General features: G+C 45.5%; 1 protein-coding gene across 1 annotated transcript; it reads left to right on the top strand.

Moving 5' to 3' along the window:
- Positions 1-2,200: 2,200 nt before the first annotated feature.
- LOC119385196 (uncharacterized) lies at positions 2,201-20,470 on the top strand. The gene is made up of 5 exons (XM_037652709.2): positions 2,201-2,786; positions 5,323-5,390; positions 5,592-5,678; positions 18,365-18,457; positions 20,251-20,470. Exons 1-5 carry the CDS (start codon positions 2,612-2,614, stop codon positions 20,278-20,280), a joined length of 453 nt encoding a protein of 150 aa, XP_037508637.1. The 5' UTR covers positions 2,201-2,611; the 3' UTR covers positions 20,281-20,470.
- Positions 20,471-23,746: the final 3,276 nt, after the last annotated feature.

Here is a 23,746-nt window from a genome sequence, read left to right as displayed (position 1 = left end):
TTCAGTATACGCAGTCATTTGATTAGCGAATGCTCTATGCAGCGGCAAGTTTCCCCACCGAAAGCACCAACAGCGCAAAGATGCCGCCGTCAAAAACTCGGCTGGTTGACACCGTATGCGATGCCACTAGCATACCTCACTATCATACGACTGACACCGTATGCTAATTAATGCAACGCGATTACAGCGCTATATATATGGTGCCCTATCACTTGTTTCTTAAAGCGCATGAATGTCGTGCCGTGATCACCCGTAAATTACTATGGCGAAAGCCTTAAGCGCCTCAACAGACCCTGGGTTGAAAAACGTGGCGTGCGGTACAAAAGATCACGTGACCTTATAATAAAGGTAAAACAAATAATATCGGGTTCCGAGCCGGAGTTGAACGCAGGTAGCCTGCATGGCAGTCAAGTATTCTACCACAGAGCCACGGCACTGCTTGAAACCGCTTTCGAAAAAGACCCTGTACAATCGTCACGTCGGGCAAGGAGTCACGCTAACAGATGTACCACATACTCGTAATGTTACGTGGCAGCAGCATAGAATCGCACCCGGCGTCACTCTATGTTAATTGTGTAATGAATGGGTAAGTGAAAGCTGCCTTCCCATTACAAAGGGCTGAGATATAATCACCCGCAGCATCAACAAAGTGTCTTACGTGTCCTCTCAAGCTCCAATGATGATGATGATAGCATAGCTACTCCGGGTGGCTTCCGACTTCGAGTCGTCTTAGGTGAATGTATAAGGAACCCTGTGTGTTTTTGAAACACTGTAGTCCTACAAATACAGATGCTATCTAAAGATCTACCATACTTTACAATTTTATCCTAACCTACCCGAGTTTTTTCAACTTGTTTACACTCGCCGTATTCACGCCAACAATTAATTCGTTTTGTGCATTCGTGCCTCACGGTAAAAACTGGAGTATCACAGGAGTAAAGGAGCCGAGTTACTCTCCAGAGGACGGTTTCCCTCCGGACACATCCGATGGAGTGAAATGCGCTGTCCACTCCGTAAGGAACGAGAGTGAAATGTTTGATTACTCCGTACTTCTGAGGAAGTTGAACGGGCTTGTGGGTATAGAAAGCAAAATGCAGCGAATAGTCCTGCTTTAAGCTGCCGGAAGCACGCCCGGGACTCGGCAGTACGACCCCTTTAGGGCGATCCATATTTAAAACATTATTGTTGGAGATTTAACGGTTTAATTATAACGGTAGAATCCATTCCTGCAGCTGAAATATTTTTACGGCATCGACGGTGACGCCTTGTAACATTCCGTGTTCTAAAACACTCCGTGCGTTTAAAAGAAGCTTCTGGGCCTGCATTCACAAAAGCGCTCGTATGCTAGAATTATTTGCAAGGTCAAACTTCAGCCGATCCTGAGGCTGGCCACATTAACAGCTAAGGCGGCTATCAAATGACAAAGAGCATTTACGAACAAAAAAATCTGTACCTTTTGGCGCTCTTTGGCCATCATTGGCCCTTGCGCCACAAAACAACACATATCATCATCATCATCAAAAAAATCAGTAAAGTTCATCGTGTTTCAAGGTAAAACGTCTGCTAATACAGTGTCAAACGATTCAGTGCCAAGATTTTTGGCATATTTTCTTCATAAGTGCGCGTTTAGCTAGCCTAACCGAGGAACCACATAGCAGCATAAATAAAACAAAGACAAAATTGGTTGTATCCGCACTTATATCTAGAGGAGACTTGAGCGGCAGCGGTCCACGCTCAGACATGCAGCCTCTCTCTGCGTCTTGCAACATGTAGCGATTTTGCATCGTGCACTCTTGAGTAGTCTGGCGTACGAGATGTTCTAGTTTGCACGTTTTCGCGTTAGTGTTGCAATTCGTTCTGGTATGTGCATCTGTATACCGAGCATGCGTTAGTGCAACGCGCATAGGGCGGCCGTCATTAACAGCCTGCCAGCCCCCTGTCCACCAAGCTCCCATACAACGGGAAAACGAGGATGGGGCGGATAAAACGCACTCTTACGTCCGCGTGTTCAAATAAGTCTTTCACTGCGCGGGTGCAGCGGAGTGCCGGTTCACTTGATCGAGGTAACAGCCGTCCCGACGGTAAACATTCTACGACGCTCGCCGGAGCCAGCCGTTCGTCATTCCCGTTCAGCCTAAAGTGCCGGTCAGCTGCGCAAACTGCGATTGGGTCGCCAGGTTACCAAGCAGCACGGCGCTTGGAACGTCTGCACTCTGAAGGTTCCTTCAATTCGCAGTTTTGGTACAGAACGACCCTACTGCCACGCCTTCACCTTGACGAAGAACTCCGGCGATTGCATGCGCAAAACACCCATAAGCAACTAGTAACAAGCAGGACCCGGATATATCAGAACAGTGCATGGAACCGCCTCGGAGAGTTCAGCTTTCCCGGACGCTTAAGAACCTCAAAGTCGTCGCTGGCCATTATTGCTATGCCACGTGACTCGAACCCACCAATCGTGTACACTGATTCGACCAGAAGCACCGTCGTCTGCATGCCTCGCCTGTGTTTCCGTCAGCGCTGAAGTAATGAACCGAGACTTATTAATTTTGGGCTGACAAAGGCCGCGAGCATACTCGGAACGCAAATAACATTAGAGACGGCGAGGCGTATGCACAGCCAAGCGCTTCTTCTCTGGCCTCGGGTGTTCGGGAGCTCTGCGAAAGGTCATGGGACAAATATGGCCGCTCGGGTGATTGCTACTACGTTTGTGGCTGCCGGTCTGATTCTACTAGTGCTGGCGGAGGAGCCCGACTTCATGAATCAAGTGATGCCCGTGATATGCGGTAAGTTGACGGTGAATGCAAGTACCGATAACATTACCAAACGAAAAATTATGCGCATCCAATGTGCACGTTGAGAGCTATGTTAAGAGAAGCTTCATTAAGCGGTTAATTGAATACTATATACAGCTAAATGATACCCATATCGTTGTTTCTTTAATGCGAAGCATTTCTTAGCGAACTTCTGCGACCTTGAGCGTATCTATCTATCTATCTATCTATCTATCTATCTATCTATCTATCTATCTATCTATCTATCTATCTATCTATCTATCTATCTATCTATCTATCTATCTATCTATCTATCTATCTATCTATCTATCTATCTATCTATCTATCTATCTAGCCGCCTACGACTTTGAGCTCTCCTGGCCGTTCCATTATTCGGATGCATACCAAAATTGGTATGGGATAACGTGACCGTATTACGAACATAAATGACAGGTCGTAACATGAAAATCATGACATGCATGTCATGAACAGCATGATTTACATTCCACGGCCTTGGGGCTCTTGCGGTCGTTCCGTTAATTTCATATATACCAAAATTGGTATGGTGTGACAAGAGTTCATGACGAACATAATGACAGGTCCTAACGTGCAATTCATGACACGCATGTCATGTGCAGCATGATTTACATGACATGATCTCTGGCTCCTCACGGCCGTTTAAATGAATGGATATATACGAGAACTGGTATGACGAACATAACTGACACGTGGTAACATGAAAATTATGACATACATGTCATGTACGAGATGATTTACATGCCACGCTCATGGCGCACTCGCGGCCGTTTCGCTAGATTGATATACACCAAAATTGGTATTGCGCGATGTGACTGTATGAATAACATGTGGTAACATGAAAACCATGACATGCATGTCATGTATGTCATGATTTACATGCCACGCTCATGGTGAATTCGCGGCCGTTTCGCTAGCTTGATATACACCAAAATTGGTACTGCGTGACGCGACTGTATGACGAACGTAAATTAGAGGTGGTAACATGTAAATCATGACATGCAACTAATGATGCAAGTCATGTACGACATGAACTGCTCATGGTACGCTCGCGGCCGTTTCGCTAGATTGATATGCTCCAAAATTGGTATTGCGCGATGTTACTATATGAAGAACATGAATAATAGTTGGTAACATGAAAACCACGACGTGCATGTCATGTATGTCATGATTTACATACCACGCTCATGGTGCATTCGCGGCCGTGTCGCTAGCTTGATATACACCAAAATTGGTATTGCGCGACGCGACTGCATGACGAACGTAAACGAGTGGTGGTAACATGAAAATAATGACATACAAGTCATGTACAACATGATTTGCTCATGGTGCATTCGCGGCCGTTTCGCTAGCTTGATATACACCAAAATTGGTATTGCGTGACGCCACTGTATGACAAACATAAATGCCAGGTGGGATCTTGAAAATCATGATATGCATATCATTTACGGCATGATTTACATGCCACACTCACTGTCCGATCGCGGCCGTTTCGCTAGATTGATATACACCAAAATTTGTATTGCGCGACGCGACTGTATAACGAATATAAGTGACAGGTGGTAATATGAAAACCATGACATGCATGTCATGTATGGCATGATTTACATGTCATACTCATGGTGCACTCGCGGCCATTTCGCTCGTTTGATATACACCAAAATTGGCATTGCGCGATGTGACTGTATGACGAACATAAATGGTAGATCCTAACATGCAAATCATGTTATGCATGTCATGTATGGTATGATTTACATGACATTGTCATGGTGCGCTTCCGGCCGTTTTGTTAACTGGATATATACCAAAACTGGTATGGCATGACACGAGTGCGTGATGAGCATAAACGACAGGTTGTACATACCAGAATATACGTCTCATTAGCATGACGTATACCACATTGTGGAAGCATGCGTGCATGGCAAACATGCGATATATGGTGAACTGGATGCCATGGCTTGAATGATTTCATTTGGCTCAAAGTCAAACAAGGCGATCTATGCAGCTCTTTGCTAGCTGCTTCGCCTTACATCGATTCCACAGTGCGTGGGATCTGCCGGATTTTTTTCGTTAACATTATGGAAGGTGTATTAGCATGCGATGTTCATGCCCTGTATACGAGAAGAATCCCGGAATGGCTGGCCACACGCTCCTTCTGAACCCTTCACTCGCTCCCCCTCAGCAACACTCCCCTGTGGACTTTGAATGTAGACTAAGTTACATGAAGAGTCAACAGACTTGCAAATATGCGAATAGAGCAGTTATAAGTACAGATGTTCAAGGAATACCACAACTTTCAATTTCACCATCGCAGTTCTATACTAGCGTTTACCCTCCGACTGACAGCTTCCCTCTTCGACGTGTTTGTGTGCGGGTGGACATCGTTGTGTGTCTTGTTCCTTCTTTTGCGTTGTAGCACTGGTTGCGCTACAATTGAAAAAAAAAGGATCCAAAATTTGACAAGCAATGAATACAAAAATACTCCCTTTCTCACCTCTTCTGAAATCCGCAGCGGCTACCCAGAACTTGACAAGGCGAATCTGGTACTTGGCTTGCGTGGAGTACCTCATGGAGTACGGGGTACGTAGAGCTTACAGAATGCTTCCGACATCAACATGAAGGCACATATTGTAAAATAGACTTGCGCATCACCGTTAATAAAGTATCTTCATTTAATGACACCACTAAAGCTTCATTTCATGGACTTCAGCATATACTTTTAAACTCCCTAACATTTATTTTTCCTGCCTTATTTTTATCTATCAATACCTTCTTTGCCAGCTGGAAAACGACGCCAACTACTGTTTCAGCAGTGTGAACACAGAGACATGGGAGGAAGCTTTCCGATTCTTCTGCGGGGACAAAGAGGTGAGACGCACGTGCACAACCCTCTGGTATATCGCAGCAACGCACCGGTAATATAGAACTTACATCGAGCTACAGGTTGTACAACCCTCGCTAGTGGTAAAGCGTTGCCATCGGCCTCACCGCGGCAAAACAACAAACACGTTATATTGCACATTAATCTTCGTCGTCTTTCCGCTATACTGACGGATGCGTCCGACAAGAATGTTTTGAAGAAATGAATATACTTGAATAGGGGGTGACGCTGAAGCCGACGTTTCGGCAAGTCGTCTTGTCTTCTTCAATGCAAGAAGCTGCCTTGAAGAAGACAAGATTACTTGGCTCCAGCGGCATTCCCTGTTCAAGGATATCCATCTCTTTCTGTGGACGCTGTCGTTTAACTTGTTTGCTAACTGGGATATAATGGCACACTTATAATTACGGCGTGGCTGTAATGTGTAGCTCTCTTTGTCCGCGCGTCACGACACACCCATGGTTTTGCAATTTCTTCCTGTTTCGCAGCAACCCGGATTTTACAAATGGGCGCTATTTATAACCGAGAGAAAATGTATTCTGCAGTCTCTTCTATACATATACGTCCAATGATATCAGTTGCCTCTTTCTGAGTATCATGCAGCTCAGAGTACACCTCGTTCTATAGCTACGAGCGAAATGCCAGCGGCTCTTGCTACTGCTCAAAAACGCCGTGCTGAGGATTCCCGCGTGTTCAACTCTCTCTCTCTCGCTATAGTGGCACATGCGTCATAACTTATAAGTAGGGGTGTGCGAATACCAAATTTTTCGAATACGAATCGAATACGAATATCCACCTTCGAATATCGAATCGAATATCGAATATCAAAGGAAAAATGCCTCCACAGTAACAATATTTTATTTAACATGTAGCTATTTGAAAAAAAAAAAACATTAACAGCCTGACTAGCAACAAAACATACACTGCTATCTCCAGAACACAATGTCCAGGCTAGCACAATGCACATCGCAATGCACAACGCAAGCAAATATCACGGCACAATGAAAGTAACGACTACATTTTATCATGAAGAAATATGAGTTGCTCCACGTGATCAGGCAGCAGGCGCTCCCTTCTAACAGAGATACCCCCACCCACCCCCACCCCCCGATGCCACTGAAAAGGCACACTCGCTTGGAACAGAAGTGGCTGGTATAGGGAGGTACATGGGGCAAAGCTTTGCCAGACTGGGGTATCTGAAGGTGCCTACAGTCCGCCACCAGTCACATGGGTCACTGTCCTTCTTCAGACCCGCATAGTGAGCGAGTGGTAGTGCGGCACGTTACGGCCGCATAATATTGAAAATGTACGGTTACATGATCGCCAACAGCGCTGTACGTCGGAGATGCATCAGCAATAAATCATACGTATTGGGGCGCTCGTCGCAGGCAGATATCGTGCCTCCGTGTACTTACGATGTGTATCGCTCCTCTCGGCAACGTTTTTAGCTATACGAACGCAGCACAAATGTGGAAGACGAGTTATTTTATGCATGATAATCGAATCGCATATTCGAATATTCGAAGTTATCGAATAATCGAAACTTTTCGAATACACGATTTTCGAATCGAATACGAATATTTCGAATGTAATATTCGACGAATATTCGAAACTTTCGAATATTCGCACACCCCTACTTATAAGTGATGCGAGTGAACTAAGAACACACGTAGTGCACAGCCTTTTTTTGAATGCCACAGTTCACGAAGGTTCGTTAAATATTCGTGCGGGTTAAGGGTGTAACAGAAAGGGTTCATGCAGGTTGTGTGGTCCGAATATAGAGTACTTTCGAAGCAAGTGTACGCATATAAATGATTAGAAATGAACCCGAAGGTGGGGAAAAGAGGAATCTTCTCTAAAACTCGACTACGCGAAGCGATATCGGGCTCCTACATGGCAGCGACGTCGCGTGCACCTTGAACAAACCTGGTCGCGCCCGTCACCACCATGCGTGCAGATACATGGTGTCGTGGAACAGTAAAGGTCATAGTACGCATATCTCTTATGATTACTGTTTATGCGCTATAGCTGCGTAGGGAAAACTTCGATGTGGCGCCTGCTTCTCTCGTGTCCGAAAATATCGCAGCGAAGTTCCGAACCTCTTGAAACCCTCGCAGGCGTCGGCATTATATTTGTTACATACAACAGGCCAATGGGAATTAATGTAGACGGGCATGTGGTTACGTCTTCACGCTGTGGTGACTGATGCTGATGCGAATTATGATATCGGAAAGGAAGTAATGAAGCGGAGAAGGTTCATAAACACACTTCTTATCTAACATCGTGGTAGAAACGAGCACAAAAAAAGTGTGAAGTAAGGTTCGTCCTCGGCGAGTTCCATGCGCATTCAGAGCCATCATCGGATCCGCAAATAAACATTGTAAAAAAGAAACGAAAGCTGTGGACGCGTGCTGACGCGGAGACGACCCAAACGCGGACTATCAGCTGAAAGTTTACACGATAACAGATTCCACAAAAAACTGCTTCAATTCACGCACAGCACACATACAGTACACACATACATACATATAACAGTTTTTTACGGTGAGGCTACAAGCCAATTTAGCATCCGTTTTCAAGGCTTCCCGTCGTTAAAAACGAGAAGCGACGAGCACTAAACATTAACAAGTCTACAGTGCTGCTATTTATGTCGAATAGGGACGTGGTTATGTCGAATTCGTGGAGATCGTTACTGCTTCCGAATAGTGGCGTCGTTGATTCCTTGAGAAATAAAACATTGACGCACGGGCCTCCCACGTCATTAACGACTGTACTGTACTAGTGAATAGCTCATGAAACGAGAACAATGCGGTGATTCAGGCAGCCGCTCGCTGCACCATCCGTTTCCTTTTGCGTTCAGAACACATACATACATACATACATACATACATACATACATACATATATACATACATACATACATACATACATACATACATACATACATACATACATATATACATACATACATACATACACACAAAGAAAAACTTTACCCAGGAGCTGCTCATATATATATATATATATATATATATATATATATATATATATATATATATATATACACGTGAGAGCACAGAAGAGTGTCGGTCCGCATTCTCGCTCACCCTGTGCACATTTTATAGCTACCATTCGTCACAGGAGCACAATGCTGTGCAGGCGGGACAAAGCCACCCTCGCCTGCTTTTGCGTGGAACACGCCAACGGAGCAAAGAAAAAATAACAACAGCCCACGCGCGAATACCATGCACCTGTGGGATGGAAAGCGCGCCGAGGGAACCACACAACGAGCACGGTGGAACAGCTGCTGCATGCCGCAAAACCTTGACAGCAGTAGACATAAGACCCTGCGACAGGGAGCGGCAAGCTTGTTGTCTTTCCTTCGTCTCACGTATACAGTATACGTGGGCGTATGCGTTGTGTGCGTTGAAACGATCACATTGGAATTGCTCAACTGTCGCGACGCGATGATAGAGCCTGCAACTCAGTTGTTATATACACGCATAACACGTAGACATCACCCAGACAGGTAAATACTCTTCCAAAGAGTCGCTACGGGAAATAATAGAAAGTAACATGGCACTGAAAACATTTTAACGCTACCCTTCTGGAGTGCCACGAATGGCAAATGGGTTGCTTCTTGGTGAATGAGAGGCGGCTTAGCGACGTAGATGTGAAACCCTGGTGATGACACCAACCTCTCATTAGCGAAGACTGGAAGCACGATTGCAATAGGTCCGAAACTTTTACTACACTGATAAATGAATAAGAGCTGGCTGTAAATAAATGACACATGTTTTCAGAGAAACAACGTGTATTTCGAACACGGCAGCCGCACCTAATAACAGCATGGTACACCACAAAGACTGAGCCAGAGCTAAGATGTATAGGCATTCATCGAAGATGGCACACGACAGACCAAGAAGTTAAACGCTGACGGTCACCTATTACCTGTATACATTACGTACCTGAAATGTCTGTACCGATCTCCCAGAATAGTGAAGAGTCTTCAGGCATTTTTCCCCTGCACCTGAAGCGGCGTCTAGACAGTCAATAAGCACCATGGCTAGTCCTTCCTCTTCAATGGCAGGCGCTCCAATACTGGCATTCAATACTTGGAAACTTGAAGAAAACAGGTCTTAAATTTTACGGACGTATTAAAATCGTGTTCAAAGGATTTGATATCCTCAAATGTCGTAAATACTCGTCATAGTTCGAAATTCCAGAATTTAGTAAAACTACATATTCGCTCTGTTACTGTAACCAAAACGCCATTTTCTTCTCTCTCTCACTCGCTCTTTTCTTTTTTTTTTTTTTGGCTCGGAAAAAATCGCATAGATTCTAGTGCATCTGAATGCATAATTGCCTATAGAAGATGCAGAAGAAAATTACGTAAGGTCAATAATAACACGAGCTTCGGAGATCGCAATATTGAACTCTGTTCTTGAAAGCATGCAAATTATGCTACGTACAGGCAAAATTACACAGGAAGTTAAGGGGACCCTTTCATTGTGGCATTTGCATGTGCTCAGAACTTCGAATCTTCACAGTTGTGAAAGAAAAATCATATTCGATTTATTCGGCATTTTTGAAGTTCCTCTTATCAGTTTAATTTTTCATTTCAGAAAGTTTCTATTTTCTCAGAGTGTCAAATTATATATTATTTGCCCAAAATAGCTATATGGCTGCGCTGGATAGCGACCATCAAGCAAAACAGCCAGCTTAATCAAACATAACTAGCGGATGCCCCAATAAAAGTGTAAAAAGTAAATAAATAATAAAAAAAGAAGAAGACAGAGATCGCAATATATCGTGCCTAGCCACTTCAGCATTTTCACTTTCTTTTCGTCTGTGCTGTTTATCGGTTTACGCAAGCCAAGGTGTACGTGACACCACATGGGCAGTTTGTTTTTTAGGCTATCGAACTCCACACAGCCTTTTAATATATTTATGCAATGTCCTCTCTCATGCATTTTTTTAATTCCTTCCTGCGCTCACTTTACATAATTTGTTCCTTTCTCTTCTTTTCTCATTCTTTATTCGCCGGGGTGATTTTGCGGCTATAGCTCTGCGCTGCGAAGCACAAGGCACAGATTCCAATCCCCGAATACGGCGGCCGTATTTAGTTGGGGGCGAAATACAAAGCGCCCGGTTTTAGAAGCGGTGGTTGATATGGCGATAGGATGCGCAGAACAAGATGGATACTCGGCCCGTGATCACCGACTCTCAATCCGCTTGCCGTATGTTTCAGGGTGGGGCAATTCCAAGGACGGCATTGAGAATCCTAGGGAAAGAACTCATACATCCACATTCCATAATCTGGTGCCCCGCGCATGCGGGACTTGAGGGCAACGAAAGGGCTGACTGGCGTGCTCGCGAAGTAAGCATCCGAGCACCAGTCACAACCCTCGAGGAACCCCAACAACTCCACGCGACATCCTCGTAAACCAAAGAGGAGATCGACCAGAAAAAAAAAAGGAAAAAAAAAGCTCACAGGGTTTCTTATTCATTCGCCTAAGACGACTCGAAGGCGGAAGCCATCTTATTCTTTTTCTTCTCAGTCAATGTATTGATCACACCCCGCCACACTCCGACAGCTTTCTGCACCTAACGGGGTTTTGCAATGCCTCCGTGATCGGTCCACCTTTGACCAAGCGATGACGTCATGCGACACGTCATGTGACGTCAAAACATCACGTGATGATTTTTTGCATTCCTCGTGTTGGCGCCGACGCCGCGGGACGACGGCCGACGCCGACAGTCAATTTTCGCGTTTGACGAGGCATCTAAGGCTTTCGTTTGACGAGGCATCTAAGACAGCCATCCACATACGGATCTCACCGGATAACAGGCGCTAGATTCGGGTTGAATACAAACCGACACGAACCCTAACCCTACAAAGAAAGCACCACATAAATCCCACAATATACGCACACACCTGTCCCTGGCGTGGAGAACGGCCAACTCTCGCCTACATTACGTGGGAATGCGAATCGCGGCCCCAGAACATATATTCTCCCCTTTGTGAGGACATCTCGAAGACGACAGTGCATGGGAGACTTGGCTTGCTAGCAGGGATCGGGAGAGCCAGCCGACTCTGCTCGACCAAGCCCCGCGAGTCGCAAAGGCCAGTGGAGCCCTGGACTGAGGACCCCATCCACTTGCCCGAAAACCTTATATTCAGTAAAGTTTTCACTACTACTATACTGCTTGGAGCGCATTAAAGAACCCTGCAGGTGATCAATCCCCACAACGGCTTGCCTCGTAATCGCATCGCAATCACAGTTCTAGCACTTAAAGAGCTTTCTTTTATTTTGTTCTACATTTATCACATCGTAATCACAGACATCGCAATCACATCGCAATCATAGTTCTAGCACTTAGAGCTTTCTTTTCTTTTATCATACATTTCTTAAGTTTACCGGTCCCTCCTCTCAACCCGAAGTGTCTTATCTATATGTCCGGCGGCGTCGAGCTGCAAGTAATCTGCAGTCCAGGTTGCTCATCTGCAGGAGCACTCGGCAACCCTGCCACAATTTAACTGACACACGATAACGTCAAAAGTCCCGCAACGGTGGTCTATAGTGGTTATGGCGCTCGACTGCTGACCCAAAGGTCGCGGGATCGAATCCCGGCCGCAGCGGCTGCATTTTCGATGGAGGCGAAAATGTTTGAGGCCCGTGTACTTAGATTTAGGTGCACGTTAAAGAACCCCAGGTGGTCCGAATTTCCGGAGCCCTCCACTAGGCGTCTCTCATAATCATATCGTGGTTTTGGGACGTTAAACCCCAGATATTATTACGTTAACATCGAAATGTTTCCAGCTGCGCGACACAACCTGGACCAAGGATAGAATCACTCTATACACCGTCTTGAAAGAAACTGCGAAGCCTTTAGAACGCTGCGCGCGACACAGTGCGTGCCCAAGAGGCATTTGCAGTGGCGCACCGACGGGGGGGGGTTTGGGGGTTGTAACCCCCCCCCCTGAGACCGACCAACCCCCCCCCCCCCACCGTATCTGCCCCGCTGTCCTTCTCACCGGGAGTCCAAAGTTCATATCCAGAGGGGTCCTGAGGTCGACTTTTCCTGACTGGCTCTAGAAATGTGTTGTATTCACTCATCTACTCCTAAATTGAAAAAAAAAAACGCAAACCGCATGCTCTATGGCTCTGCGTTCCTAAATTTCCAGGGAAGCAGCTTTCCAATAATAATATCTGGGGTTTAACGTCCCAAAACCACGATATGATTATGAGGGACGCCGTAGTGGAGGGCTCCTGAAATTTTGAACCCCTGGGGTTCTTTAACGTGCACCTAAATCTAAGTACACGGGCCTCAGTCATATTTTCGCCTCCATCGAAAATGCAGCCGCCGCGGCCGGGATTCGATCCCGCGACCTTCGGGTCAGCAGTCGAGCGCCATAACTTATCACTAGACCACCGTGGCGGGGCGCAGCTTTCCAAGAAAAAATATGCTTTCACGAGTTGTCAGTCTGGCCCCTTTTTTATTTTCTTGTCCCTTTGATTACTACAATAGAGCATGTCACGGCAAATATAAGAATGGAACACATCGAGGGACGAGCTCTCATTTCACTCCAGCGGCAACCAAAAATATTTCTCAGATACGTCTAAACGACTGTTTTTCGATCGTCAAGAGATCCTACGTCATAATTTTTCTCTCTCATATAAATTTCATTGAACGAGAATTCAATTCGCCCTTGAAACATAAGACTCTCGGCCGTGTTTGGATTTTCCCGTAGCCTGAAAATAAAACGCTGCAAAAACACCTACGCAAGTCGATATCTTCGGTTTTCTTCAGACCCCCCAAAAATGCGGAATATTATATATTAGAATATTATATATATTAGTCTTAGACATTAATGCGAAGAGCCGGAACATACTGCAGCGCACAACGTGAAAAAACAAAAGAAAAACAGATGATATATTCAAGAAACTCACCAAGAACAGCTACGGAAAGTCTTTATTCAGAAAGCAGTTACTTTCAAAAACACGACGCAAGCTGATAAATCCAGCACCCCCCCCCCCTTTTCCAATCAACACCACCACAGAAATGCATCAGTCTCTACTATCCGAGTAGTGATCGAAACCATCGCTCGCATCGACCGGCCGCCGAAAGAGAAAATTCAAGACACCAGCTGAACCGAGAACCTGAAAGAACGTCGTTTTGCGATCTCTTGCAAAATTGGGGAACGACGTCGCCAATTTTGCAAGAGATCGCAACCCCATAGCCGAAGATTCCGAGGACGCGGACAGCCGAATCAATTTTCCTTAAACTACAGTTGTGTACAGCACACAAAAAAAAGAAAGAAAAAGAGAGAGAGAAAGAGGCATCTGCGTACCCACTTCGACGCGTCCGTCTAAAAAGCTCCCCACCCCCTTCACTGTTCAACTCATGCCTTCCGGTCAAGCCCTTGCACTGCTCTGTTCTTTTGCCGACAAGCACCGCCGCCGCCTGAAGCACCCTTCCATAGCCGCCGAACAAGAAAAGAAGCACTCTTCACGTGTGTCCTTTCCTCAAACTCCGAAGAGGGAACCGCATGGTTTCTGAAACGCGGGACAATGCTCACTCAAATTTTAAAGATAAGAAGGCGTCGGCGGCATCTGATCCATCCGCCAAGCTTCGACGCACGTGTTTTCTATTTTCTTCGGGGCTGCTGGTGAATGGTACCGTCTGTCGCTTAATGGCTGCAACGGAGTGGTCGCGCACTTTTTTCTGAACCTCGTTGACAGCGGACGAACGAGACGTGTTAGTGCGGCGAGAAGAAAGGCCACCTCGCAAGCGGCTCGTTCATCAAAGCGGCCGCGAACCCACGGAGGCTGCGTAGCACGAGCACACGACGAGTTTAAGCACATTGAGTGGTTCCTGCATTTCTGAGCAACCCTTGGAGCAACTAGTGTGTGCGTCGCCAGCCATTGTCGCAGCATCGCACGCACACAGTGACTCTAAGCATGCCATGCGGAGTCCGGCCGTTGCAAAGATGGGAGGAGCAAGAAGCCGTGGCAGAAGGAGTAAATGTTTTTAACGACGTCTGCTAAGAAAAAATTGGCCGCGTATCTGCGTGCTTCGCTGCAAATGTCGTCTAAAGACGATAGAAGAGGCGCTGCGTGAGATATGGACGCCATCTGGCAATACGTCGGGAAACACGAGTGCTGTGTTGCGGGCTGGTAGTCCCGGCGCAGCGGCAGGCGAAAACCAGCGGTGACCAACGCGACCGGTGGGGACGCCGGCCAGCCCGAACACGCTGTTTGGCGCGATGCGCCGAAGGAGAAGAAACGTCCGCGCTCAACGAGTACTCTCCACAAACTCTCTTACTTACACGTCGCCTGGGTAAAACAGGAATGCCAGAGCGGCGCCCCCTGTCATTCGTACAATGCAATACTGAACCGAAACCGAAACACAACATGAGCTTGTGCAGAGGGCACGGAGGAAGACAAGTTTCAGCACAGTCGCATTTTCAGCGCACCTTAAGAAACTAGGGTTGTAACATTGTAGGGCGAGTAGGGCCAGAAGGACCGTCACGACGAAAACCTGCCTCCTCAGTCGTATTCGCCTGTAACGTTGGTGTGGCTTCGCGTTCCCTCCTCCGCTCCTGGCCTTTCCACAAAGCTACTGGCTAAGTACGAAGGCCCCTACCGCGCCCTACGTCAAGCATCCCCAGTTAACTATATGATTGAGCCTGTTCAATCATCTACGGACCGCTGTCGTCGCGGCCGCGAGACTGTTCACGTCGATCGACTGAAGCCGCATTATGACCCACCATTTGTACCTGTTCCTTAGGTGATTTGTAACATGGCTAGGGCGCAGACAAGAACGCCTGCGAAAGAAGACGACGAAGACGGTTGTTGTTGGCGCTCGCGCTTGCTCGGCTTGGACCGCTGATCGCTTCAGCTGTGGCAATCTTTTAATAAACGCGTTACTGTCTCAACGTTAAACGCATACCATCAAGGTCTTTAAAATTGCGTATCTATGTATTTTCTGTTAAAGGAACACACCGCCTAATACTTACCTAGTGATGTTGCGCCTCAGATATGCGTAATGTTTGCTTTTTGATCAACAATGTACACAAGTATGAACCTATTCAGTCGTTCACGATGGCTGGCCCTTGGGCAAGTGGTTCAACTTTGGCCGAGTGGCTGAATCGAGGGACGTGCCGACAAACAGAAAGACAGACCAAAATTTCTGCGTTTAAGTTCCCCAAGAAAGACTATCGTCTTTAAAAAGAACCTTGGGAAAGTGCGGAAGGTCTGTTGGGGCGGCACGTTTCCTTATCGTCTTTAAAAAGAACCTTGGGAAAGTGCGGAAGGTCTGTTGGGGCGGCACGTTTCCTTTTCTTTTTCTCAGTAAACGTCTCTCGCCCATTCTTTTTACCACTTCTTTTTTTGCATGTACATCGGGCGGAAACTACAACGTTTGATGTGCACACATGCGTGCACGTTCAGTTTGCTTGCTAGAACTTGTGGCCGTGTTTGCTGCGTGAATCTGCGTTGGCAATGACCTACCTCGCCGAAGCCCTCTGTCAAAGCGCCAGTCGAACGAGGCTATGGTCGAACACATCCTCACCTACTACCCAAAAAGGATTTCGTGCTCATATTCAAGCGACGCAGCAACAACACCGGAATGCCCGATTACGTCCACAGAGGAACCGGTAACTCAGCAGATATCGTCGTCTCATGCGTCCGTTGACCAGGCAATTTTTACTAAGGATGGTTCAGCCGCCGAACCTATATGCGCGGAGTGACCTGGGAATCTACGCTGGAAAGTCAGTAAGTGCGGCTCTAATGCAGTTTATCCGTGAGCTGAGAATTGTACTGTACGTGTGCTGCATTGAACTGTACATGCTATTTATAATCAATACTATGTAGTTTATAAGTAATATTTATGTGCGCTTTGAAATTTATTGTTTGGTGAGACTCCAAGGAAGCGTAGGAAATTATCAGCTGCAGCGTTTTTAGGGGCGAAGCTCCTTAAGGCAGCACCCGTTCGTCCCTCGTCGTGGTCGTAGTAGTGAGTAACAAGTCTTACGCTTTGACCTCCAAGGTGGTGCCGGTGGGAGATTTCTCCTGTGCGTTGTTGAAGAATAAAAAATTCGCAGCGTGCGCGTTAACTAAAAGCCGAATTCTTCTGTCTCTCATTCCCCATTAGCAGCCATTGGCATGTTCCAGTAGGAAACGTTAGTAGAAGTAGAAGTGTAAGTGTTAGCTAAAAGCCGACTTCTTCTGTCTCTCATTGCCATTAGCAGCCATTGTTTACCTCCAAGGTAGTGCCTGGTGAGATTTCTCCTGTGCGTGATTAAACAATAAAAATTTTGTTCAAAACGCCGTTGATTGATGAAATAAACCAACGAAAGACGCCAGATGTTTTGTAAAAGCAGAACGAAAGAACGCCAGATGTTTTTCTTAAAGTGTAGTAGTTCTATGTAGCCACCTCGCCCGATCGTCAACGGGCGAGGTGGACCGGCAACGGCGCGAGGACCCTGCCGTACGAGAGTTAAATCACACTAAAAGACATACTTTGCGGGCGATACACTCTAGTGAGCTTTCAACTTTTCGTCTTAGTGTACATGATAAAGAAATTATTTCTACGAAAAACGCAAGGCACACCTTGAGCAATATGTTTGGTTTTGGGACGCTAAATGGAACCATGAGGCGATGCGAAGCCGGAGCACTTGCACGATCGCGTTCCGTTGGCTTTCGTTGGGCATGCTACCGACCTCGCGTCGTGGAACGCGCGTCCTGTCTTCCCTCTAGCCTTGCCTTTAATTCGCACAGGGCGAGCGGGGAATGCGGTCGCTCTTTCGCTCGGGAGCGGACTTCTTTCTTGCATTTCACCGATCACAAGTGATAATGAAGGGACCACGTAAACCAACAGTACAATAAAAGTTTGATGTTTAATATATACACGATGTTTCACACTCTTTATATTATGTACTGGGCGCATTTCACGGAAGAGTTTCACGGTTTACAGATGATTCCCTCCGTAGCTTCGCCCCACTCATCATCATTCACCCCGTGGATATGCTGTGATTTTTTAAGAGTTGAAGTTGCCATGCATGCGGGCTTGTTCGTATGGCATTTTCTTATTACACTGGTAGTGCAAATACACGGGACACAAGAAACGCACACGAAAACACACACACGGCGCTGGGTGTCTTCATGTGCCTTTCTTGCGTCCCGTTTGTATGCGCTACCTGCCATAGTAATAAAGTTTTAACATCATTGCGCGACCGCCAGCCAGCCGACATGTCGGTTCAATTTGTAGTTTATTTTCTACGTGCACAGCTGCTCCACTGAACGGTTTTTTGGCCTTGTCAAGTTATTTCAAGACCTTTCTGTAAAACGCTGAATAATCATCATCATGATTCATGTTATTATTATTATTATTATTATTATTATTATTATTATTATTATTATTATTATTATTATTATTATTATTATTATTATTATTATTATTTGGTATTTTATTTGTTGTCGCATTACTCCAGCTGAAGCAAGGAAATGGCATATTATGCAATGTGCTTGCCCCCCCCCCCCCCCGCACTCCTGTAATCTTGTCAGAAGTTCAACCCCCCCCCCTGAGAGAAATCCTGGGTGCGCTAATGGGCATTTGTAACCATGAATGACCCATGAGTTTTCTGTTGCGACGTTTGCTGTGTGCGCAGGAAGACAAGCACCACTTCCTGATGCAGTGCTTCTCGGACCGCATTAACGAGAACGTCATGTACGACGCCAGGGACGTGGATAAGATGCTCAGGGTAAGTTCGAGGGCCAAGCCGCGTTTTCTTGTTGTTGTTAGCTCTATACCGTTACGCCGTTTGATACATACCGCATGTTCTGCATGATTGCTATGTGAATAGTGTGTATATACATGTTTGCCAGAAATATCGTTCTTCGCGTAAAAAAATATTATGTAACACTACGATGCTATTGACAGCTTGCACGTGACGTCATGGACGCACAACATGGATCCTTGGCTTAGATGACGTCAAGGCAGTATAATCACTCGGCGATTAATCTGCTTCAGTGTGATAAAGACGTCGCTGAAACATTATTGGTCCTCTGTACATGAATAACGAAGGAACCAGCATGCGATGTACTGACAGTGATAACTCTAACGTGAAATCACAAAGCTCTCGTCCCACCATGTTGGTGCTCCAAAGGAGTTATTTCAGTGACGTCAGTGCAGGCGATCTATATGACGCACCGGCCAGATCGGCCATTGCAAGCGTTCAAAGGAACAAAGGTGTGGCTTTGTCCTTGCTAGAGTCGTCATACATAGTGTTCACAAAAAAACATCGCAGGAGCTGGATATCGACCGTTGGGAGACATGATAACGCTGTTTAGCTGCCTAAGACCGCTTCTGCCCGCGTCTTTGTTTCTTCATATCTCACCGCCGAGGCGTACCTTTATCCTTACCTGAAGCGGGTCTGCGTAAGACATTGTTTCAATCCACGCGTGGTTGATGACGAGCCGGGAGATAAGAGAGAGGAAGAAAGAGAATAAGAAAGAAAGAGAGATAGCTAAGCAGCTTGCTCGCATGAACCAATGCAAATGAATGCTGCATCGGTCCGTAACATATTGCACTCTTTGAACACGATGATCACCTGCATGCCACATGCGCTCCTACAACTATATGTAACTATATCCACGGCGCACAGGTCCTTTACGAAGCCTGGCTCCCATAACGTGAGAAAGCTATTGCGCTGCGACCATGGCTACTGCAACACTCATTAAAGGGGCGCAAGGTTATAAATTTGTGGTATTGTTGAACCTATAGCTTAATAAAGTCAAAATATCAAAACACTCGGACGCTTTAGGCCACTGGTGGCGACTTTTTAAGCGAAAGTTCTGATAAACGAATTAATTAATTAATTAATTAATTAATTGATTGATTGATTGATTGATTGATTGATTGATTGATTGATTGATTGATTGATTGATTGATTGATTGATTGATTGATTGATTGATTGATATTTTACCACCATCAAAATGCTATCGACTGGTATTGAATCTGTGGTACATTTATCTCATCAACAGAACGCCATACGCGCTGAGCTACGATATCGGTCTGTCCTTTACCAAGAGCATGCAATATTACTGCGAGATGAAAACCTGGTACAGCGAAGCGCACTCATGCGCATACGTTATGGTGATCCTAACAATATTAGCACTAACCCACTCAACGTGATTGGCAGGAATAGGGCGGATATGACTTGACTGATAACGTATGAACTTAGAAATCTCAGTTTATTGTAGAACGTTCAAAATCAATTATACGGAATCATTTTTTATTAACCTAATCAACGATATTGACTAAACACTAAAATGAAACTAAGGAAAATAATTTGACAGTTGTTACGCGCTATAATAGCGCCTTCCTTTTTTGGTTGAGAACGCGTCAGTTGAGAGCAATTTCGGGAACTGCACATTCTGCTGTCACCTTTCTTGTCGACGTGTTTCGTCAGTTCAAACAGGCGGCAGGACCTTGCTACACGTGTGAAGTGCCGAATCAGTCATACGCTTTGTGACACATCTCATTTCTTCCAGAACTGCAAGTACAGGATTCCGCCAGACTGAACTACGACCTTCGGCTTCAACAACAGCTGCACTGAGTAAGGCTAGTGAGCGCCACTACTTCAAACCACATATTTCTGTCGTGATTCAAGCCATATAAATGCAACGGGCATTTCGCCGACGGCCGAGCGACATTTGTTAAGAGCTGCAAGACTCGCAGCCGACGTATCCTTTGACAATAAATAAAATATAAATTCGACTCTACGTGTGAGACTCCGTTCACGGCGTATGTATACTGCGCGGTAGTGAACACGCGCATTATACATACGTCGATCATGAATCACCAACTCTCCCAATCGTCCACCTTGAGCCGTTCACGGCAGTTGTTATTGCGTTGTATTTACGTTAATATCCCGCATCAAAAGCGGTAGCTATGCTCGTTCACCGTCCAAGTATGCAAAGGTAATAACGAGGAAATAACGAAGCAGCGGCAACAATCGGTCGTGAGGACGTGCATTCACACGTCAGCACTTTAGAATACATCATAAAACCGCGTATCTGGACGTGACGTCAACACATTCCTCACCTGATGTGTTTAGCCATCTGTACCGAGACATTTAACGATTAACTTAAGTTGTGGGCAGGTATGTGTCTGTATACTCACTTCGAAAATACACTGCGCGAAGTGAGACATTTGCTATTATATACCTGCGCGCGTTCATTGGATTGCAGCTTGCCGTCATATCTTCGTGCCTGTTGTATTTCTCCTCATCACATTCGAAACATGAGTCATATTATAAGTAAAGAATAAGAAACAAATAAAACATTAGGAAATGAGCACGTACCATCAGCGAATAAAGTTTATCTAAACGTGTGAACAGCAATCCGCAGATGCGTCGACGATCACATGAAAATGTATGCTGCGGTAAAACATTGCTTTATGTGCCGATATTTAGTGTAGCTTTATCATGTACAAGCTTTTACTAATGGCAGTTACATTATTAAGAACTGAGTCGAAGTAGCTTAATCACAAAAATTTCTTCGTTGCTGAAGAGCTCTCCAACCTATAGTTCTCTCTTTACTGCAAATGATATGTTATTAGAACTTGTTTCTACACGTTCGAGTTTATAGGTTAGCGTTTGGCTATGGTGATCCCGCGCTCTTCAGTGATATTAAAGGGACACTAAAGAGAAAAAAGATTTTTCTCGTATTCTTGAGGCACTCTTTCGCGATTCCAAAAACACCACGCTTGCCGTGAGAAGACGCTTGGTAAGCGAGAAAACGCCCAAAAAGAAATTGTGGGTGGCGACGCCACTTCGAGATACCCGCACCTAACGCCGTGACGTCATAGATTTTGACGACGAGTACAAGGTCCTACGTAGTTACTAATCAGTAAAAATGAAGTACTTTGTTCTCTGAGGGGACCAGAGACTTAACATACCAAGTTGCAGGAAATTTTGATGAACCATTGTCGCCAGAATACGATAAATGCGCTTTGAAATCCGCGACGTCACGTACAGCGATTTCGGCGCGAAATTTAAAAATGAAATCTTGACCTTGATTTTCTCGTCTATTAATAAACCTATGGTGGTGAAATTAACGACATTAGAGTTCTCAGAGTACAATTTATCAATCCAAAACCGATTCATATTTGTTTCAGTTTAATGTCCCTTGAAAGTATTGGACGCACCTTAATAATATACCGAGATTTTTAAGGCCTTTCGTGGCTTTTTCAAATTAAGTTGTATGAAACTTAACCCACCGTTGACTTTAGCAGTTTTGCGAGCTACGTGTTTATTCTAACATACGTCAGGATAGGAATACACACTAAGGTATTTGAAATGTTCAACGTGGTTGAGTGGGGTAGTAAACAGACTGTAACAAGAACGTGCGTGCTTGCATTTTTTTATTATTTTTTTTTGTGAGACTAACATAACAACCAGCACTATCATTCGCGTACATCCCAATCTGCGAACTTATAAGGTTAATCGTTATTATGTAGGAACAAAAAAGAGCAGCAGCGGTTCTGATACTGAACCTTTTGACACACCAGAAGCCAGAAGAATCGTTTAAAACAACACACTGATTCCTAAAAGGTACGTATCTTTTTCAACCAACCAAGGATAGGAGCAGACCGGCTTAAATATGAGAAGGCCTGTAGTAAAATTATATGGAGCATTACGAAATGTTTTCTGAAAGCACACCCACAAAGCCCAAGCACCAATCCTCTTCAAAAGAAAATTAAAACTTGATCGCGTCTTTATTTCTGTCCATCGAGTGCATAAGCATAAAAAGGTTGAAATAAACATCGCGTAAACATTAATTAGTATGATTATAGGCGTACATAGGCTTTTCCACTAGGTGTAGGGGCGCATGTTCGAACGCAGTAGAACGAAGCATTCCCCCCTCGAGTCCGAAGGAAAACAATTTCGCAATGGATGCAAAAAAGGAAAATGGGACGATGACGCGTATTTCTCACAACGGTCTGAGTTTGGTCCCCGTCTCTCTGGAGGTAAAGCTGGAAAGTAAACAGTTCTTGGAATGCAACATCAGGGCTCCTCGGCCGCCATTATCGTCAGAAACTTGCATGGCGTGCGTAACCGTGCACTTCAAACATGACGGCACAGATCCGGCTGAGGTATGGAGCAGATTGGCGCCCCCAGCCAGCGCGCGGGACCTCGATTCAAAAAGCGCGCCCTTAGCGTAACCGAAGCTTCAGCTCACGTGATCTTATGGCTCTCCACCGCGGTGGGGCGTCAGCTCCTCGTGATCTTGAGCGGGCGTTTTGAGAGCGAGCAAAATTAACGACGTTAGCAATAAATATACGTCATGTTAAAGCACTTACGATTCGTTACCCGTGCGAGAAAGCTAGATTGGTGAATTGGCTGAGGTTTAACTCTTGTAGACTTAATTATTACGAGCGAAAGCAATGTTTTGCAAAGACTATGCACACAGTGTTTCATTAAACTTAGGCTTTATTGCAAATGTGGTGGTGAAACCACCCAGAGGTCGAAATTTAGTTGTGGCGTTGCAGTTGTGCACGAGCCTGCTGCGAACGCTAGCGGATTTACACGCGTTTGAGAATCGAAACGCGGCCCTTTCTCGTATCGCTCTTTCCTTCGCTACACTCCGTTCGTCGGCTCGTCCTGCGCCTCTCCGCTGCGGAACGCGTGTCGTGACGTCACGCCTTCCACACTTCAGCTCCGGCGGCTCAAGGTCATTGCGACGCGATGAATGACCTTGTTAGACATGGCGTAGAAGTGCCTTCACTCTAATAACCAAAACTTGGGTTGTTGGTCGACTTTTTTACGTTCTTTTTTGTTGGCGCTTTCTTCCGAAGATGACGGACTGCACTGCTCAATTACCAAAAAGGTAAGTCTTACCATGAGCCGAGGCTTCAGGTGTGACATGGGAAGGAAGAACGCTGGTGATGACACCTTGGAATTCCAGCACCAACTTTTCGTGCATTAGTTTTGACAGTGTTTACTGGAGCCATGTTAATTGCTTATAAATAGGAAAAGTTACACAA

This window comes from Rhipicephalus sanguineus, chromosome 3, assembly GCF_013339695.2.
Source record: "Rhipicephalus sanguineus isolate Rsan-2018 chromosome 3, BIME_Rsan_1.4, whole genome shotgun sequence".
Taxonomy (NCBI): Eukaryota; Metazoa; Arthropoda; class Arachnida; order Ixodida; family Ixodidae; genus Rhipicephalus; species Rhipicephalus sanguineus.
Note: the sequence above shows the minus strand (reverse complement) of the source record. Positions and strands in the feature narration are given on the sequence as shown.